Here is a 22341-nt window from a genome sequence, read left to right as displayed (position 1 = left end):
GATTTATGATTTAGATTAAAATGGTTGACTTTATTTACAATCTGATATAAAAATTATGTTGGTTTATATATACTTTTCGTAAATCTAAACTAAATTATCTTTATTTTCCCATAATTTTTTCTCTTTGTTTTACTCTGAGCTTATAATACCCAATTAATGAACTTGACTAATTAGTTGATGTGCTAAGTTACCTAACTCTAAAGCTAACCTTATTTGTTGCTCTCTAATGCATGACATGTCTCATTCTGGTTTTAGGAGCACTCGCCTCCTTATTAAATTAATCTTCAACTTTCACTAATTTTATTGGTTGTTTTATTTTCATTATTTATAATATGTTTAATCTTAAATAGATCCATATATTTAACATGTCTCTTTTCCCGATATCACAAGGCAAGCGCACAACACAAATCAATAGTAATCAAGTGATTGAAAAAATTAACATATATGCTAAAAAGCTAACAAAGCCATGAACAACAATAATAACATCAAATCATTTAATCAAGTGATGGTGATGTATGTGTGTTATTTCTAATTTCTATATGAAGCTGAAGGTTGTGCTCAATGTAAAACTAGTTTGACTTGAAAACTCAAAGCAAACTAGTTTGGTTGTACAGTTTTGATAAAATCATTAGCTATTGGCTGGTGGTTATGATGTTGTCATGCCAAATATCTAAGCAATCATGAACTTGTTCTTGTCTTCTTGATATGCTTGTTTATTAACCTTCAATTGTGCATACATATGATTGTTTTTAAATTAATCTTTAAATGTTTCATCATAGGGATGTGTACATTGTTAAGAATTATCATGCGGGGACATTATTAAGGGAAGGAGATGTTGAATATGTTAATGGATCGGCGGTTGAATTTCTTGTTGATCTTGACAAACTATGCTATTAGGATTTGTTAGGACATATAAAAGAGTTAGATATGGCATCAGAAATCGCTCATTTTCATTAGAGATGATGGGGCAACATTGATGCAGTATAAGGATGATGATGATATTTTTAAGATTATTAATCAATTATAGAAACTACATGCGTAGATGCTCCATGTTGAAATTTCGGGGTTAAGCATGACAGGGCATACCAGCAGCTTTTATTATCTCAATTCTCAAAAATTGATTTGCAATTGGATGTAAGAAAGCCCTGTATCGAAATTGATGGATCCGTGATGGGAGAGGCTAATGAGTGAAACAATGGCAATGATTCTGGTGAAGATGATGAAGAATGGGAGGAAGCAAGGGTCAAAGTGAGCAAATATATCCAATGGAAGAAGAAAATACAAGGTAATGATGTTGAAAGAGATGAAAGTCACAATGTAGATAAAGAAGCTCCTGCTAGTAACACAGAGTGTCCTGCTAAAAATCAAAAGACATTGATTGAGGATGAAGGTGAGAAAGTTGTTGCGTGTTTGAGCGATTACATGGACTCATTAGACCCTGAGAGTTTTATTGACACAAGTAGTGGGTCTGATGTAGATAATGCATATTGACACGTCCGAATTGCGTGTGTGTACCGCAAGTGCACGGGTGTCAAAGTAATAAAATACCCAGTGAGTTGGGTAGTTGAATCCACAGGGAACAAGGTTACTAGTACTAACTGCTTCCCTGCTATCTAGCCTAATAATAAATGGGATGATGTGATGATCTAATGTGCATAGAAATGAATACCGGAGATGAATATGCCAGGGTAAAATATAGGGAGATCTCAATCAAAAAAGATGAGGTATACCGGGCAATGCTCCCCCTAGGATCTAAAATGAAGCCCGAGACTTGCTAAATGCTTCTAAACCGAGCTTAATGAGTCAGAGGTAATCCAAGAACAACAGGCTCTTACCTCCAAGCCACTGGTACTAGTCCCCTACAAGGTCACGGTGGAGAACGCTCAATCTCAACACCTCACACCCCATATGACAGCAATAAGCTCTAGGGATACATAAGAGTAAAACTGATTCCTAAAGATAGATCTAACCCTACTTCTAGGCAAAAGATCCCTAACCCCCTACAAGGTCCCGGTGGAGAAATCTCTCAATCTCACGCCTCACACCAAATATGGTTGCATAGAGTCTAGAGAATACGGAGATAGGAAACACTCATCGGAAGGGAAAGGGGACACTCCACTATCTCATGACTCACCCTCTCAACCCTCTTTAACCTTAGAGTTCTAACTCTAATGGAGACCTCTCTTTCATCAAAGTAACAAATCATGCATATACAATCAACTACAAGGATCATTAAACATGCAAGCCATGGAACACAAGATTAAAGCTCAAATCAACTCAGATTTAATAGAAAATGTAAAGCAAATCAATACAAAAGATAAGTTCCTTGGGTTCACATGCCCAAATACCTACTAGGGTTTAGCCCTCCATAAAGCAAGTTACAAAACAAAGATTAATACAATGAATAGCAATGTAAACCATAGAGAAAAACCCCCCATTGAATTCGTGATGATGGTCTTGATGGGTCGCTCAACGTTTTGAAGAATCCTTCTCCGAAGCTAGGTTACCGAAGGCCCCCTCGATGCTATGACGGAGGAAAGATCGATCAAAGTTGGTGAAGAACGACCCCCAATCTTGCCAAAGACCTCCTCTCTAAACCCTAGCCGTTTGACCCCTGAAGAACCGCATAAAAGATGTCAAAAAATAGGGTAAGAGGGCTATTTTATAGTTACAAATCACTGCTCGTCACGCGGCTCTCCACGCTCCAGATGGAATTTCCCACGACTCACATGAGTCGCAGAATTTCGCTGTGGTCGCTGTGGAATTTTCACATCGACGTGAATGTAGTTTCTACCACTGCGTTTTTGCCACAAAGTGCTTAACTACAGTCTCTTCATAAACGTGGTTCAAACACTTTTCTTTTGAGGCCACATGGTCGGCCACACGTCCATATGGTAGGCTATAAGACTTTTCTTCATCAACTCATCATTTGAAAGGTCTTACATTCTTCACAAAGAGTAGGAGCATAGAAATGTGACTGCCTTTGCGTCCTTCCAACTAGCAAATTGGCTTGAATCCTCTTGAGTTGGCATACACCTCCATGTTCATGAGCTTCTCTTGTGTCTTTATCCTTGGATTGAACAAGAACTCCAAAAATATGTTTGTATAGCCTATCTTTGCTTCTTTTTTTTCCCTTCAAGGCATTCACAACCTAATTGCACAAAAGAACACCTAATACACTATATGAGACATAAACCATAGTAAAAGTAATGCTCAATGCATGTATAACATATAGAAAAATATGTCTACTCAAGCACTTATCATAAATTATCAAAAATCAAGTAGGAAGATCTATGATCCCACTGCCAATTTAGAAGAATTTTTCCTTGATCTTAGGTTTTCAGATTTGAAACTTTTCAAGAATGTACTTGTTGAGTTTTCCACAAGGAAAAGATTTGAGTTTAAATATATAAAGAATGATGCAACGCGAGTGAGGGCAAAGTGCTCAGCAGAAGGTTATAGTTGGATGATTTTGTGTTCATGGTGCAGTTCAAGGAAGTTGTATGTTGTCAAATAGTATCAAGCAGAACATTCATGTCTTCTTGGGGCAACACGGAATAGAAGAATGTCTGCACATGTTGTTGTGGAAAAATTTGGTTTTCGGGACTACTTTCACTTTGTCTTCCCGAGGCTTCCCCGCATATGGCTTTCGAGGGAAGTCCTTCTTCACGGGCTTCTTCTTTTCGAACTTGGAGTCCGTATCATGGTGAAGGTAAGGTAACGCTGTGATTCTTGCTCAAAAAACCGACCGAACGCTGCTCGAAAGTTATTGGCCTCGCCCGACCAAAAGATTCATGAGTCGCCGCTCAACTGCCCCTGAGACACGGCCGAGAAGTGCCCTTCCCGTAATCCGGAGTCTCCTGCTCCCGCTCGCAGACGATTAGCCGTCCGGCCGAGGCCATAGCGGCACTTGACTGTGGCGTAATCCTTCCTCATTGCTTTTCCTCTTTCTAGGAGTTAGCATAGCTACGAACGGAGCCAGCATCCCTCTCCCATCGCTCTGTGCCTTCCAGCTTTTTAGATATTAAACCCCATCTTTTTCTCGTAACGCCATAAAGAAATATGAAAAATAGGATAAGAAAAACGATTAAAGAAAGATTTTTTGTTTTCGCCGCCTCGCACGGGCATTCCTATTCTATCTATACCAACCACGCTGGAACGGATAGACCGGCTAGTCACCTTAGTTTGCAACCCACCTCTATGGTACCACCTCTATCCACTAAACGTCTTCCTAGCTCTTCCCTTACATAGGTTTAAACATTCAAAAACGAGGGGCATTGGGTCATCGTAATCCAAAGAAATTGGATAGTGAAAGAAGAAGGGAGTGCTAGACCCTGCCGAGAGAAAACCAACAGCTGGAATACCTATCATGAAGCTAAGATACTTAAAGGGCCTTGTTAGGAGATAATTAGGTATGTTTATTGCAGATAAGACATGTAAAAATACTAGGTGTTTGGTTTTGAGGAAGATTGAGCAACAATTTATTGAAGATTTCAAGGTACTCAATAATTATGCAATGGAGTTAAGGGCAACAAATCTTGGGAGTAATGTGGTTGTTGTGCTTGGTAGACAAAGTCAAGATGCATTACCAATATTCCAAAAGATGTATATTTGCCTCACACTGCCGAGAAGGATTCTTTGTTGGTCAGAGGAGGCTCATAGGACTGATGGTTGTTTTTGAAAAGGATTAATGAAAGAACAACTATTAGTGGATGTGGGAAGAGATGGGAATAACCACATGTTTCCTATAGCTTGGGCAATTGTGGAGAAAGAAACATCTGAGAGTCGGACATGGTTTCTTCAACAATTAAAAATTATATCTTGGGTATCGAGGATGGCCTTGGATGGTTCAATATTGTTAGTGACATGCAAAAAGTAAGTAGCCATTTTCATTGAGTATGTTTATTTGATGCAGTTAATTCTCTCTTACTGCTGATTGAGCGCATAATGTGCACAAGGCATATTTATGCAAGGTAAGGAAAAAGGCATCCATGTAAAGAGCTTCAACTGATCAGTGAAATCAAGGTTGTTTGCATCAATTGTTTCTTTGTTTTATTTTATTTTGATTAATACCACTATTGGGCAGGTAAAACCTTGCATGACATTATTTTGTTGTAAATCTGATTAAGGTTGATTGAGTCTGTTGGGCATTATCTTATAGGATATTTGAATGTGATACATTATTTTGATGATGTTTTCAAATGATGGCTTGTAACTTTGATTAAGTCTACAAATATTAGGTATCATTGTTGGTATGAGTAAGAAGTTATCTAATTGTAATGCACTCTGAAAAGCATCACTGAAAAAAATGTTATAGAATGCAGGCATTGTTTGTGTTGAGCACGATTGTACCTATTTAACATACACAATTTAAACTAGTGAAGCTGGAATTCAATCAAAATTTCCAATTAACTTGGGCATAAAATCCATGTTAACATCATTGTATAGAACAACATCAATAGATGCATTGTTGAACAAAAATTGATAACCATTAGTACGCCTTTATGCTTAGGGCTTGTTGCTACGTTTCGAAGCCAGACGTTGAGGATGTTCAGACTAATGAAAGGACTGTCGAGGGATTAGGAAGAGGATCGAGGATTTGAGATTAGGGATGGCCAGGGGGTATATAGGCACGATTGCAGATCGGATCCGACGAAAGTGAGATCGGATCCTTTTTCTAGCACTTTTTTATTATTTTTTCATGATTTTCAATAATATTTGAAAATAAAAAATGCCATGTAATAAGAAAGAACAAAAAAATCTAACACCCATATATGGAGTTCTAGCTTTTCTGAATTTCAAAAAATAAAAGGACTTAAAATGCCCAAAAACTAATAGAGGGATCAAAATGGTTGTAATTGTACTTGTTCAGGACTAGCATTTTACCTATATATATATATACTCTCACATTCTAGCCTATGTCGCTTTTAGATTATTCCAAAATAGTTGTCGTCTTACAATATTTATTTATTTTTTTCAATTTTATCTATTTTTAATTTCTAAAGTTATATAAAATGAAAAGAGTAATATTTATAGTAAAATATATATATACATGTGATTTCAAGAGAGATAATAGTAATTTGGTTGTTTTTTATGTTAAATTTTTATTTTTATTTTTTATTTTTTATTTTTTTTTATTTTTATACAACATCTCTGAATGATATGTATTTAAGAATGGAGAGGGTGAAATTTTTCCATCATTCATACTTTTTCTTTGCTCCATCGATTTTGTCTCAAATTCAGTGAGAAAACTTTGATTCGCTCGGCCGTGGGCATTCCCCAACACCGCATCGCCGGCGCTGAGATCCGTCCAGGCATCAACGGAAAAGCCTTCAATGGAGAAGATGGGTGCGGTTGATCCGCAACTCGAGGACCTCTTCAAGGAGAAGAAGTCTCCAAGAAACCCTCTCGTCCTTGTTGGTAAGAACTCCCTCCAAATCCCCGATTTCATCTCCCTTGTTTTTTCATTCTTTAAAATTTTAATGTTTTGGATTTAGGATTTCTTGGATGGTTTGTTTTGATCTAGAGTTCTTTGTTTGTATGTGAATTCATGAGTACTCGCATTCTTTTTGATGTTCAAGTGTGATTATGCCGGGTTGGGTGTCTTGAGGAATGTTTGTTTGAATTGAAAACTATTAGGGTTTTGCATAGAATCAAATAGATGAAGAAGTTCTCTTTATGCAGGCTATGTATTTGGGTGATCAAATGTGTGAAGTGTACGGCTTAACACTCTCTATTATATATGTGATGTTTTTTATTGATGTTTAGTGTTTGTGATTACTTGGAAACTAGTTGTGAAAATATGGTAAGAAAAAAAAAATGTTTTGATTGGTGATTATTCATTTTATTGTGTGACCTAGGACAGATATTGATTTTTAAATTCCACTTATGCTGTTTCAAACTTGTAATTGGTTTCCAAAATCATATATTTAGGCAAATGGATTTTATATTTCGGATGGGAAACATCTATTTTCATACAAAGGAAAATTGGATGTCAATTTGACATTTAATTGGTGTGTAGCTAGTCATCTTTACCTGGTTGTAATCAGTTCTTGGGTCTAAATTAGTTTCTCATGATTTTGGCATTAAAGCTGCTCTGCTTATAGCATAGATGTTGTCAATTATCTAATAAGTTTGTGAATAAGAAAAATAAATAAAATGATAAATTTAAATGTTGGGTTCTTGTTTATGGTCTAATATTCTGCAAATTTCCTGTGAGTATTAAAAACCTTCTTTAGTCCTAATGAAGTTTTTATTTTCACTAATATATGGACACTGCTTGACTTTCATTACCTTCTTGCATCAGCCACTTGTTACTGCTTCTAATGTGAATGCCTCAACACATTTCTTCTGTGGCCATTTAAAGCTTCACTTCTTACCTCAAAATGATTCTAAAGGCTTTATAGATCATTATTGATCATTTTCATTCTTAGATGTAACTTGAAATGGGTTATGGCATTTAGGCATCAGTCACCACTTGCGGGTGGCAGGAAGTTTGTTTTCATTTGTTCTTTTCGGAACTATTTAAAGTATTAAGGTTGTTTATTGGGCAATTGTTGGCAGGCTACTGCTGAACAAGTTTATTGAACATATTTTTGCAATTTTCTGAAACGTCTAATGGTGTTTTATCTACTTAAAAAAATTCCAAAATTTGAGCAACTAAACCTGAAAATTGTGTTTGCCTTTGCTTAGCACCATGTTTTTAGCATCAAATCAACAAAGCATTCAAAGTTCATTAGAGTATAAAAAAGGTGATTAATGATATTTTCTACATGAGGTCAAAGACATGGATGATGAAAAGTGAGTGCAAACTTACAGCTCTAACACTCCTGATACTAAAAATGCTAGGAAATAACAATAAGTTGGTGACGACCGACATGCCTCCTTATAATGACTGCTTGTGACAAGGAGTGCGCTCAGTTAATAGTGTGAACAAAAAGGCCAAATTGTTAGATGATTTATCAGCAATCACCTGCAAGTTAGAGTATCACATCAACATGCTTGTATTTGGTCTTCTGATGCTGAGAAACTGAATAGTTGATCGGAGGTATCTTTTTCTTGCTTTAAGTTCAACAATCTTTCTTTTGCCTGATGTAATATGTAAATGAAGAAGAACCATAGTTTATATTGCCTGACATATATCAAGTTCAAAAATTTTGTGAAGTATTTTTACATTGCTGCTACTTAAATTAATAATAAGTTGATCATGTGACTGTATTTGAGGTATAGACAATTGATCCATTCTAGTGAGCACTTCTAAATTCCTATAACAGATGGCCACTTTGGGTGTCTTAATCCACTGGAAAGAACTATAACTAAAGATAATTCCAGTAAGAAAGAAGATAAACCAGACAATCAGGGAATGGTGATTGAAAATCGATGAAAAATTATGCAAATGAAGCATATAAAACGACATAGGAGTCTAGAGTAGCAATTACATAAAAGAGAAATATTGGCAAGTGTGATCATATTTCTGACCTAAAGAGAGGAAAAAGAGATGCAAAATGGAAAAGGCAATGTGGTGTTTGTTTTGGATGATTTTTAGAAGTTACTTGAGTTGGGAAAAATGATTCCATTATCTCCTAATGAAGACAATTCATTATAGGTACTGGAGCATGGTTGCCGCTTGAGCTCTTCAACTTGGTTTTCTTGGTGAAGATGGATATGATTTGAGTAACTTGAACATGGGTGTCTAAAGAACCTCATCTCTAAATCTGAAGTTTAAAAATCCATAAAATCTTAAAAGTAAAAGCATTATCAAAAGCTATTCATTATTGGGGTGGCTATGATTTTTGTTATTGTCTTACTATCTGCCTCTTAACAATGTCTGAACAGCATAGTTCTGTTGATTGTTGGATTTTGGTGTGTTTTGAGGCTTACATTGATTCCTCACTGGGGTAACCTCTCATTGACCCAAATTTGGAAGAAAGTTGAATATTAAATTAACGTAGTCCAACTACCTATGAACTATATTTAATTAGGTTGTCATAATGTTAGTGGGAGAGCGTGCAAGGTAACATGATATACTTGCAATGCATTTTATTGTATGCGTATCATATTAAGAGTTATATATAAGGGATGATATGCAAGGATGAATGCATAAAGAAATGAATGAAGAAGAAACTAATGAGCTTCATCACCATCATCAAGTGGTATCTATTGAGTGAAATTTCAATCCTTCTCTTTGAAACATTTGCAAATTAGTTATAGTTTAAAACCTCTAATTATTGTCATAGTGGAATCAGAGCTTGAAGATTTACCATCAAGTGGATGTTGAAGCAAAAGGAAATGATAGAAAAACAATTCCTCAAAAAGATCCTTGAAGATCAAAGTAGATGATAGTGACAATTTCAAGCACATACAACATGAGCATCCAACATCCTTCAATTGCAATCAAATTGATTGTGAAATTTTGATCATTGGAGTATCAAGATGAAGATGTTATTTCTTTCCCAAGAACTTTGGGATTGGTTGAAGATGGGTTTGGAGAACCTTTAACTCCATCACTTAGAAAGATGAATAGGCAGGTGAAAGAACAAGAAAGCATGACAATTGCTTTTCTAAGCTTGTGGATTTAATAAACCAAATGTGAACCCTTGGTAAAAGAAATAACAATGGAAGAATGGTAGAAAAAATCTTGATTATTTTGCCAAAAAAAATGGTACCATTGCTGTTGCCATAGAGGAATCCAAAGATATGACTATTCATGAGTTAATGGGATCTTTTGAATCTCGTGAGCAAATATTGTTTAGGATTGAATAGGCATTCAAAATAAATAAATAAATAAACAATCTCTTGATCAAAGTAGAAGTGAATGTTCTAGAGGTGGAAAGCAAGCAAGAGGTGGAGGTAGAAATACAATCAGAGCAAGATGAAGAAATAATTATGGAAAAAAAAAAATCATGATGATGTGAAATAATTTTGATGCACTATATGTAAACAAGTAGCCATGTTAACAGATTATTGGTTAATGTTTCAACTGTAAGAAGTTTGCCCATCTTCAAAAAGATTGTTGGTACACCACCAACCAACAATAAATTTTTTTGAAGATAAAGATTGTAAGGGTGACGTAACATGTTCTATGCGTGTCAATTACCTTTGAGAAAGAAAATTATGTATGGTATCATGATAGTGGTGGCAGCAATCACATGACTGACGACTAAGATATCTTTGTGAATATTGACGCGTCTCTTCCCTATAAGGTGAAGATGGAAAATGGTTCTTTTATCCAAGCAAAGCGCAAAGACACAATAGCCATTGAGAGAACGAAAAAAAGAAGATGTACAAGATGTGGAATTTTTATTTTATTTATTTATTTATTTTTATTTTTTTTTTACTTGAAGCAAAATCTACCAAGTCTTGAATAGCTTAAGGGAACACTATTCATTTTTGAGAGAAATTGTGCGAGATTTATGACAAAGGTGAAATGAAACATGTTGCAGCCAACATTAAAATGGAGGAATTAGAAGCTTTCCACTTACTTTCCCATATGGAAGCACAGTAAATGCAAGTTGATAATGACACTTGGATATAGCATAGGATTTGGGCTCTTGAATTTTCAAAACTTGTACTTTCTACAACATAAGGAATTTTATGAGTTACCTCTAATTCAAGAAGTGCATGGTGCTTGTGAAGCATGCGCACTTGGTGAATATCATAGCTCTTGGGTGTTTGGAAGGCTAATGAACCTTTGAAACTTGTTGATGTTGATGTGTACAGACACATGAAGACACCCTCTCATATTGGAAACATGTCCTTCATCACATTCATCATATTCATAGATGATTATTTTCGGATGACTTGGGTGTTTTTCATGAAACAAAAGTCCAATGTGTTCTTAATATTCAAGAAGTCCCAAAGCTCTATTGAAAGACAAAGTTGGCATTGTATGAGGGCTCTGAGAAGTGATCGAGGTGGAGGGTATTACTTTAAAGAATTTCAAGAATTTTGTGAAGATATTGGCGTAGAGCGGCAGTTCATAGTTGTGCATACTCCACAACAAAATGGGCTTGGGAAGAACAAAAAAATCATGGAGATGATAAAGTTGATGATCAATGAGGAAAAAACTTCCAAAATGTATTTTGGGGTGAACGAGTGTACGCTGCCGTCTATTTGATTAATAAATGCTTTAGAATAGTTGTCTAAGACCAAAGACCTTTTGAAGCTTGGTGTGGAGGAAGCCATCAATAAATCATTTAAAGGTTTTGGTTCAATTTGCTATGCATATATTTCAAGAGAAGTATGGCACAAGCTTGAATAAAAAGGTAAAAAATGTAACTTCGTAGGCTATAGTTCAAAATCAAATGGCTATAGGCTAGTCCAAAAAGAAATAGAGTCATTGTTTTTGGAGGTGATATTTTCGATGAGGAAGCTTCTTGGGTTAGAAATGGAAGACCCAAGAATATATTATTCTACTGGATAAAAAAACAAAAGGTAGAGTTGAAAATGAAGAGGCAACCATTGAGGAAGCTTCTCATACTCCACCGAGAAGAAGCAGACCAATTTCAAGCTCTATTACCCCAAGTTTAAGGATTACGATAGCAAAGTTCTACTTTAGCAAGTTATAGCCAGAGATTCTTGAAGTAGTTGTCCAAGTAGAAACATAGAAGAAAGCAATGGAAGAAGAAAAACTTGGGTTTTAGTGGAGAACCAAGACATAAAAGTTAGTGGTCTAAAGTGAATCTACAAAACAAAGAATAAACTTGATGGAAATATTCAAATAAATAAAATATGACCAGTGGCAAAAGGGTGTTCAAAACAATGTCATATTGACTTCCAAGAGCCTTTTCACCAGTTGCAAGACATGATACCATCATAACACTTATTGCTTTAGCTGCTTTAAAAGATTGGTGACTGCATCAGGTTTATATGGAACAACCTTTGTCTAGGAAAACATAGTTTACAACTTGAAAGCTTTTTATGGGTTGAAGCAAGCACCCAAAACTTGGTATGGTCAAGTTGATGCATACTTCAATAAGAGGGTTTCATGAAAGCAAATGTGAACCTGCCTTGTATGCCGAAAGACAATGTAAATCTGACAATCTTATTGTTTTTTCATTCATTGATTATCTGGTCTTTACAGAAAATGATGAACAAAGTTTTGAAGACTTAAAGAAAGAAATGATGTAAAGGTATGAAATGAGTGTTTTGGGCTTACTTCACTATTGCTTAGGCTAAGCATTGAAATACATCAAACAAAAGATGGGTTTTCCCATTTGTCAAAAGAAGTATACGAAGAATATACTAAAGAAAGTTTGAATGGAGGTTACCAATTTAGTTGACACCATTGTTTTCAAATGAGAAGCTAATGAAAGATGCAAGTGAAGATGTTGACGCTGCTTTATACAAAAGAATGGTTGGATGAATGTACTATACAACGAGGGCAAACATCAATTACGTTACCAGTTTGTTGCTAGATTTATGCAAAAGCCAAACAAGATCCACCTTAATGCTGCAAAAAAGTGTGTTGAGGTATGTCAAGGAAACTTGTACTTTTTGGCTTATGTATGAAAGAAATGAGGAATCGAAGCTACTTGTGTTCTGTGATAGTGACTTGACAAGAAGTGCAGATGATTTGAGAATCACTTCTGGTTATGGGTTTTCAGTTGGTTTTGCTATATTCTTATGGGCACTTTTGGTTATCCAAGTAGTAAGAAAATGTTGCATTGCCTTTGGGAAAAGTAGAATATATCGCTGCCAGCATGGCAACATCATAGGCAATATGGTTTAGAAGAGTTTTGGAAAAAAAAAAAAAAGTGGATTTAAACAAGGTGATGCTAGCACATTATTTTGTGACAACAAATTTACATTCCTGACGGCAAAGAATTCTTCGTATCATAGTCACACTAAGCATATTTAAATAAATCATCACTCAGAAAAGCAATTGAAGATGAGGAGATTCTATTAAACTATGTGGCTATTGAATGCCTAGTAGCAGACATCTTCACCAAAGCATTGCAAAGAGATGTTGTGGGAGTTCAAGAACAAACCATTAAAGGGGAGTATTGAAAGTAATGGCTTGATATTTTTGACCAAGCAAAGTAATACATGTGTTAATACCAAATAAGCATGTTAAGACTTTTATGTAATGCATTAATATGATTAGCCTTTGGTTTATGGGGTCTTAGATGATGACTTTTGCATTAAGCGTGTTTCATATTAAGAGTTATTTATGGGGGATGATATCCAAGGATGAATGTATAAGAAAAGGTGTGAAAATGAAACTAATAAGCTGTAAGTGAAGTATTACTGTATTAGTCTTCCTTGAAACATTCACAAACTGATTCTAGTTTAGAACCTCTAATTTCCTTCACTCTCCTGGTTGCTGTAATGTGCCAAAATGGCATGTTCTTTGCATATATTCACCTGCTATATGGTGTTGGTGAGATTAAGAGGGCAGCCATCCCCCTCTTCTTTGGAGTGTAACTGGGAGATCAAATCACCATGCTTCATGAAGCTTAATTTATTTTGTTGGTTACTTCATTTAAATTACTTGAAAAAGACAATGGATGATTATATTTCCTCATCTTTGCTAGTATGTGCACTTAGAGATATGTTAATGAAAATGCATATGAGATTTATTAAGCCATCCTGCTGATTTTTCACTTTCAGGAATAGTAATGGTCTAAAATTTGAAATTCTTGGTAATTATCTTGCTTTTACTTAAAACAAACTTCATTGCCAACCACTGAACAATTTCTTCAACAGCGCATTGATTTTCCATGCTCTAGTGGAATCCACTTTCTCAACTATTTGTTTTCAAGAATTACTTCTGTCATGTATTTTATTCTTATAAATTTAGGCAGAACATATTCTCAGCACACAAGACTCTACTCTCTAATAAATATTGAGTATTGCCCTTGGTGTATTCAGCAGGATATAATTAAAGCCTTAAATGAAATCCATGTTGTAAACTTGTAATAAACCAAAGAATAGCCATCTTCGTGTTGTTGCCCAAGGTGACAGGGATGTGGTGAACTGAAGGATAATCTTAGTTGCTGAAAGTTAAAGAAGCTAGAAAAATCCCACCAATGTCAGGTTTTTAAAGTTTTCATGGATTATTTTCTGGCAGAAAGATGTCCAAGGATAGAAGCATTGTGCAATTTAGAAGTTTGGGTGTTGGCAAATCAAAGTTTAGTGTGCACCAAGTCTTCTTCGTCTATTAAATCCTGTGACATTAATCAGTCATAACATAATTTAACATTGGTATCTGATACTGTATTTTCTCAGGTGCCTTTGTCACTGCTGGTGTTCTGACAATGGGCTTAATCAGCTTTAAACGTGGAAATTCTCAACTGGGCCAAAAGTTGATGAGAGCTCGTGTGGTCGCTCAAGGGGCAACAGTTGCTTTGATGGTCGGCAGTGCCTATTTCTATGGAGAAAAACTCAAGGATTCAAAGAAGCAAAATTAGGTTAGTTGAAACCATTAGCACATTATTTAGAAACATATGCCTTAACTTGAGACTAAAGCATATAAATATATATATATATATATATTGTAAACACATGGCTTTGAGTTATTACCCATGCAAAATTTTGGGAGAAAAATTGTTTCCTAGTGCTTTGTTCAAATACTGAATTAAATTTCTTCCAGGTAATAATGCTCATGGTCTTTCAACAATTCTTGCACCTGGTTAGGATCTCATACACCAGGTGCTGAGTAGGACTTATTTACTCTTGTAATTCATAAAAGTTGGAATTCCTCTACTCACTGCAATTCATCAAATCTAAACTGTTAAATTACATGCATTCCGCATTATTTCAGGTTTTATATACACAAAAATCTTCTGTTTTTCTTGCCTTGTTTTGTTGCATGATATGCTTTCATTGCCAATCACTGTTCTCTTCCTGTATGAGATGACGTTTATATGATATGGTTGAAAATGCAACAGCAGCCTAGTTTGATCTAAGCTGTACCAATTTTGTGGGGAACTATAAACTATGAAATAATGAATGTGGGGAAATAAGGGAACTATGAACATAGAATTAGGGTTTAAGCTTGTCCAGTTACCAAGGTTTAATCTTGACATGATGTGTATATGTCTACAAACATTCTTGATTAATGTTACATGTACCTTCAAGGTTTCTTTTCTAAATCTAGGTCACTATTTGAAGATGTAGGGCTTGCTAGTTCCTGATACTGACATCTCAGAGAACTTCTTGTACATGTTTATAACCTCTTGTAAGTCTTTGGTTTTAGATGCATTTCTTGTCAGGAATTTTCTTCTCTTTTGGAAGTGGAATGACATCATCATACTTGTGCTTTCAGTTTCAATTTTGTACTCTTACCAATTCACTGTTGGTTCATTGAAACACTTGTCCAAACTCCATTACTACTATTTCCTCTCTTTTCTTTTTTTGTGTTCTTGAGCACTGTTGCAATTGCATGTACCTGCACAAGCTTTTTGTTTGAATCTTGCTCACTGTTTTGATGAACATTTCAGAAAGTTTGTTGAATATGTTAATATATATATTCTCTATCAATCAAATCACATTAACTCATTCATGCCTTCTTGAGTTCTTTGCATGTCCTTGTAATAGTTGCATTATTGTACAACTCATTTGTTTTTCTTTTGAAAGGTGGTCAGGATGATATCATCATCCTTCTTTCTTCTGTTCATTCATTGAATTATTTGCTACATTCTTTCTGTTTCTATTTTCATTCTTTTGTATATATAAATATAAATTTTTTACTAACAAAACAATTCTCATCTTTAAAACAACATGATTTTTTTTATTTTTGACACTAATTTTTTTTTATATAAAATGTTCATACTCATATTCTTATTGAGGAAGTGAATGCAAATTTTAGTTCATACAGTCTGAGAACACAAATAAATTGAGGTATTAACTTTTAATTTATACATATCTCTGACATAATTTATTTATTTTTATAAAAAACAAAAAAAAATAAAAAATCTTGATGGGTTACAGTTGTATCTAAGGGCACACAAGTTTCTAATCCACTGTCCTTGAAGGAAACAAGATAAAAAGTGACAACAAAGACTTAAAACTCAAGTGGAAAGAAAGGGTGATAGATACATAGATAGATTCCCTTGACTTGTTGGGTTTGCATGCATATTTTCCACAGCTCCCTGACACTCTGCAGCAAACACACACTCTCTCTCTTTCTCTTTCTTTCTTCATCATCAATCACCAATTTCTAACCCACAAACTTGTTTTGGATGTGATGGATGGCCGTTATAATCTCATGTTATTTTTCCTCACCCACCGACATTTTACTTACTCCCTACTTTCTTTTCATCTTCATATATACATTTATTTATTTATTTATTTATGTTTTTTAAATAAGATATTGTCCATCATCTCATTTAGAAACTTGGAAAAATATTACAAAATTTGCATTATATATTTACTAAGAAAAACCATAAACTATTCTCAAGTGTTATTTACCAATGAGGCTCTCAACAACTCGATTTGGTTGATCATATTTTGTTAAATTGATATTAGTGTTTGGTTAAAATGAGAATGCTGGGTTAAGAGAATTTTTCTCAAATATTAGATTGGATGAAAGAATAATTTGTTTGAACGGGTCAAATTTTGATTTAATTAATATTAATAAAAATTAAGTATTTTAATATTAAAATTTATTTTTTTTAAGATGATAATTATTATTTATTAATATTAGTAATTATTAATATATATTTACTTAAATAATTAAATTTTCATAAAATTGTATATAATGTATATTCCACATTGTTTGGCTAGATGAAGTTTGAAATGGAGTTTGCTCACACCAAGTGAATCCTCATTATGTGACATTGGTTTTTGGGTGAAAGATGAAAATGTTGAGTTAAAAAAAATCTTTTTTTTTTTCTTCTTATATTAGTTTTGAGGAACAAGCTTTTATATAACATGACTAAAATTTGACTTAATTAATATTAATTAAATTAAATATTTTATTATAAATACTAATAGTTATTTATTAATATTAATAATTTTTAAAATTAGTTATAAATTTATATTTATATTTATATATTTAAAGAATGAAAATTTTCTTTTATAACATTGTTAGGTAGTGCCTTTCCGCACTATTTAATTATGATGAGGTTATTGCGGTAAACATTAGTTTGAAATAAAATTGTCTTCCACCACTTTTATTATTATTTTCACGAAATGTAGATGAATGATATTAAGGTGTGTATAAATGTGAAATTAATATTTTAATATATGTGTCATTATCTTGTATGAACTGAGTTTTAAACTGATATTAAATTTTAGCAAAAACACAAATCCTACTCATATGTAAAAAAAACCTGATATCAGAGATGGTCATTGGGCTTCCTCCATTTCTAAACATTAAAAAATTATGGTACTATATATTGATCCCTTTTGAAATGAAATACTACCTTTCTAAAACACTATAACATGGTTAAAATGTCACAATCCTACGTTCTGGCATCTTCCATCATGAACTGTGCTTATAGTTCCTAAGGATTCACCATATCTTTGGCATGCATCCTTTTTTATAAAGATAACTCAATAAGTTAAAAGAACACACATGAGCTAATTAACCATTGAATTTGCAAAATGACTCAGAGATGGAGGAAAAACAAGTTATCATCCAGTTGAAAAGTTATCTTGAAAAATACACTATATAGAAGCATCATCATTCTCAATCTCTCTCTCAATTTAATGTCAGAATTTTAGCTAGTGTTTCTTTTTCTTTTTATTTTTTGTCAAAATTTTCTTATCTCAAGTTTATCCCCCTTATTTAAATAAGGCAAGTAAATTAGTTCAATAATTCTTCAATGTAAGTGTAAATTCTTTATGTGAATAGTTCATTGAAACATTGAAATTTTTTAAAAATCAAAACACAAATATGATGTCCATGTATACATATATATATATATATATATGTAGATGATTTCTTCTTTCCATGCTTTATAACAATCACAGTATGATAAATAAGAAGCACACCACACAGAAAAGCTAACACAAATATATAAATTTATGAGGATATGTAGTTGATATGATTAGAATGTCATTATTGTTCCACAGAAAATTACAAATGGGTAATTAGAGTTGTCTATCTCACAACTACATGCCTCTACTTTTTACAATAAAGAATATGATTTTATGGTGATATGAAAAGCTAACAAGATTGTTGAACTTGGAAATGTACATGGTTTCTTCTATTCTCTTTTTCATCTTGCTAGTCAATGGTGATTGGTGCAACACCATCCCTTAACCCATGAATGAAGAATGGTTATTTAATTAATTAGGAAAGTGATTATTCTTAATTGAACTCCAACAACATCATCTCCCTAATTTCAATGGCATGGGACATAGCTCCCATGTGCAGTCCCTTCTGTAAAGAAGTAAAAATCCAAAGCAAACATGTTGGCATTCATGAGTTGACACCATCTTGTGTTTTTAGAACCAATATTACATTATGTATACATAATGTTGATCATGCACTACACTAGATCATGGTTCCCAGTTCAATTCAGGTCCCAGGTGGTTAGGTAAAGACAGCATTGTGAGAGGGGGCCATTTAGTTTTTGATTGATTAGCTTCCTTCTCTTTTTGTGGGGTGGTGGGTGACACCCTGCTTTTTTAACTTAACATCATCTCTTCATCCTTATCTTCTCTTCCCTGATCTGATCTGATGATCCCCTGTCAAGCTTCCTCCATCCACCTTCATGGTGCAATGCAAACCCTAATACCTAGCTGACATGAGCCAAGAAGATTATATATATATATATATATATGGTTCAAACATCCTATCAATGACATGTTATCCTAATGAATACTTTGATTATAGAAGTGTATATAGTCTATATATATAGAACCTTCATTAGTTTAGTTCAATGCATGGAAGTCATCTCTTGAAGTATATTTAGTATTTTAGTATCTTAGGATAGTTTATATATTATTAGAGCTTGCTATATTATGAGAGTTGGTCTAGCTACTATAATATTGAGCATGTGAAAGAGTATTATAATATTTTGATTAATTTTAACACATTATTATATTTTCTTGCTCTTCATTGCTTCATTTTCATCTGTTATTCTTTCTTTATGTTGTGCAACATTAAAGGATATGTAGACAAATGCATGTTGTGGAGGATGAGGGAGCATGAGAAACCCTTTCAACCTTTAATGCAGGCAACTTGTGTTCATTGTCAATGGGCAAAGTTTATAGGACTGTTATCACTTTGGAAGGCAGTGGGGTGGTGCTGATCACATGTCCTTAGACCAACTCTAATTATATATGTATAACAATCTATTCATATTCCCTTTCAATGGGCCAAGAAAAATCTAGAAAAACTTTTCTTTGTTTATGAATTAAAGATTGTATTAGGGTTTATTCCTTAAACTATATCATTATCACTAAAACATATCCATATATGTTGGTTGTTATTAGGCATGCATGCATGCATGTTTTCCTAACAAGAGACTATCAAAGATGAAGAATAAGAGGATCAGGTCAGATGCTGACAAGTAAATGTCATGTAAGTACCAAACAAGTTGAGGATAAGTCCTGGCCAATCAAAGCTTTAGATAACTAGTTAAAAGTTAATTACCTGTGAAGTGCAGCTGCAAAGAGTGATTTATAAATATATATATATATATATATATAGCTGTTGATTCCAAGGAAGTCATGAGACACAGTCATATCAATCAAAGAAAATCTAATGAGACTCTCTCCTAGGAGCTGCACAAGTGCAGTGATGCTTTAGTCCTTTCAATGCTTCATTATGGATGCAATCTCAGACATGTCAGAGATAAGCTATCTATCTCAATGCCAAGTCATGACTTCTTCATTACTGATGAATCTTTTGGTACTTAATTTAGTGTAGCAGATCCATTCAAGAAATTCAGATGATTTTGCATCAGTGGGATGATTCACTGAAACATCAGAAATAAATTTTTTGTATATTCATCTGTTTTTAAAGGCTCAGAGTATTAAATTTAATTAGGTTGTGTCTGGTTGCAAAGAAGAAAACAAGATGAGTAAATTAATTAATGAAAACATGAATAATGATCAAATGTTTAACTTAAAAACTTGATCTTTCATTTCAAGTACTCCTTGAAGTATATTACCCTATAAAGCCTACAAAGAACAAGATCATTATTGTTCTTTATGAAAAACACATGTTGGATGTGGATGAGAAAAGAAAGAGGAAAAGGTTGTGAAGTCATGAAGCTCCTAAAGAAAGCTCCTGTGTTTTACTGCACAAAGGCAGGGAAAGGGTATCACCATCTTTTCAAGGAGGGGGAGTACATAAAGTTTTTAGGGTGCTAAGATTGTGACAAGCAAAAGCCTTCACGTGATGCCTTTGGACTATCTGTTTTCCCAAACCTCGGTAAGAAACCATTGACCAAAACTCTACTCCAATTCATCTCTCTTCTTGTGCATGCAACAACATTCAACAAAAAAGATGTTGATTTCTTCTTAAATTATTGTTTTGCTCTTGTTCCCTTGTCTGGGAATTTGATTTCAACCTATGCATGAATGAAGCTATATTTTTATTAGTATCTATCTAGTCCACTTGTTGTTTTTTTAATATTTAAAAGCAAAGGGATGGGTTGAGTGTTTGTTTCCATCCCTTGTTGCCATACTTGATCATATATGAAACTTTTGAATATATAAAGGCATGAGTACCAACGCCATGCTTCTTCCTATGCTTCTTTAGCCAAGCACAAGTCACTCTCACAAGATGAAAGATGAGATGAAAGATGAAAGATGAAAGATAAAAGATGAAAATTTTCTTCTTGTGTGAGGAGCTAAAAGAGATGCATGGTGGGGTGGCATCAAAAGCAATTAACACCAAAACTCACTTTCTCAGCTTCTCTCTCCTGGTCTATTTACAAGAGAAAGACAAGCACAAGAGTTAAATGTAAGGAGGATAAAAAAGTGAACTTGTCCCTGTCATGGCCAAACACTTGCTTTGCTTTTTGGTGAATAGTAACAAGCCTTCTCATTTATAAGAAGAGGGGAACAATGATAGTGCATCCATTTAGCTTGTGATATATGATGATGATGATGAAATGGTCAAAGAGATCAACTAGGTCCTTTGCCTTGGTCTTTGCTTTCCCATGTCAGTGTGGATGAAATTAAAGAGATATGAAAGCTGTGCTATGATATCTCTGAAATCACCTCCTTGGTCATCATGCAATCCCAGGGGGGGACAGCCTACTCTGCTCCATTTCCAATGGCTCAGAGCATCTTTCTTTCTTTCTTTCTTCCTTCTTTTCCCTCATTCATCTATTTCTTTTTTCCCCCATTTTTAAATATATATACATATATATACACTGCATGTTGTAGGTATACGTAGATATATTCATGCATGTTTCATTCTCATGCAGATACGTACATAAGTACGTGATGTATATATTTGCTTTTGCATGCATGCATGCATGTTTGTTGATTCTCATGCACATGCAAGTGCTAGCTTAAGCTTAATTTCATATATATATTGATGGGTTACTCTATGTATATATATGTTGAATCAAATCTATTGGTTCTTGGTTGATGATATGCATGTTTTGTTCTCAGAGATGGCAAGGAGTGGAATTAATGAAGGCTTTTATTTAGAAATGGACAAGACACGGTGGTGTTCCCTGCTCTAGATAAAGACATATGAACATAAATTCCTTTTGTTTAGATGTAGGTCTATTAATCCATACTAGGTAGCCATGTAGCCCCCTTTGTATGTATTTCCTATTTTGCATTTTAATATATTTATTTACTTATTTTTTTCTTTTTTTCCTTATTAGTATCTCGTCAAAATCATGGTGTTTGCTTGGATCTCTAGTACATGTAATGGTGCAGTGGAAGTGGGGTAGGAATAATAAGAGGTAAAGCGTACATTAATATATATTTGATGTTATGGGTGATTAATTATCCCAATAAAAAAGGTTATACGTGGGTTAACTGGTTAAGTTATTGAACCGAGCTACTCATGAGATTATATATATATATATATATATAATGCATTAGGATTTAGGTTTTATATATATATATATATATATCCATATTGATTAATTGTCCATATCCCATTTAGGTGTTTTCTGAGTAGTATTTTATTTATTTTATTTATTTTGAAATATTTACAATGAAAACTTTGCTCTCTCTCCTCATCCAAGTAGGTTAAAATGATTGAAATAATTAAATATTTTGTTTTTTTAAAGTATGTATGTTGGTGATTTTGCGGTAGTTTGCTTGACAATTGAGAAGAAGAAAGTATTATATATTATTTTTTTATATATGTTTGTGTGTGTATATATATATATATAAAGGGAGCTAACATATGAAAGATGCATTTGGTTTTAAAGGTAAATGACACAAATAGTCACTAAACTAGTGGGTTAT

The 22341-nt window shown here is 33.9% G+C and overlaps 1 protein-coding gene across 1 annotated transcript; it reads left to right on the top strand.

The window, feature by feature from the left end:
• The first annotated feature begins 6190 nt into the window (after window positions 1-6190).
• On the top strand, window positions 6191-14742 carry LOC120283008 (RING-H2 finger protein ATL48-like). The gene is made up of 2 exons (XM_039289833.1): window positions 6191-6420; window positions 14230-14742. Exons 1-2 carry the CDS (start codon window positions 6336-6338, stop codon window positions 14409-14411), a joined length of 267 nt encoding a protein of 88 aa, XP_039145767.1. The 5' UTR covers window positions 6191-6335; the 3' UTR covers window positions 14412-14742.
• The last annotated feature ends 7599 nt before the right edge of the window (window positions 14743-22341 follow it).

Source organism: Dioscorea cayenensis, chromosome 3 (genome assembly GCF_009730915.1).
Source record: "Dioscorea cayenensis subsp. rotundata cultivar TDr96_F1 chromosome 3, TDr96_F1_v2_PseudoChromosome.rev07_lg8_w22 25.fasta, whole genome shotgun sequence".
In the NCBI taxonomy this organism is placed as follows: Eukaryota; Viridiplantae; Streptophyta; class Magnoliopsida; order Dioscoreales; family Dioscoreaceae; genus Dioscorea; species Dioscorea cayenensis.
This window is presented reverse-complemented; position numbering and strand designations above follow the sequence as displayed.

What these genes read in the sequence shown, in the direction of transcription:
- LOC120283008 (XM_039289833.1), top strand. Translation starts at nt 6,336, where the DNA reads ATGGAGAAGATGGGTGCGGTTGATCCGCAACTCGAGGACCTCTTCAAG. An exon ending in AAACCCTCTCGTCCTTGTTG is followed by an intron (nt 6,421 to 14,229) that starts GTAAGAACTCCC and finishes GTATTTTCTCAG; the next exon opens with GTGCCTTTGTCACTGCTGGT.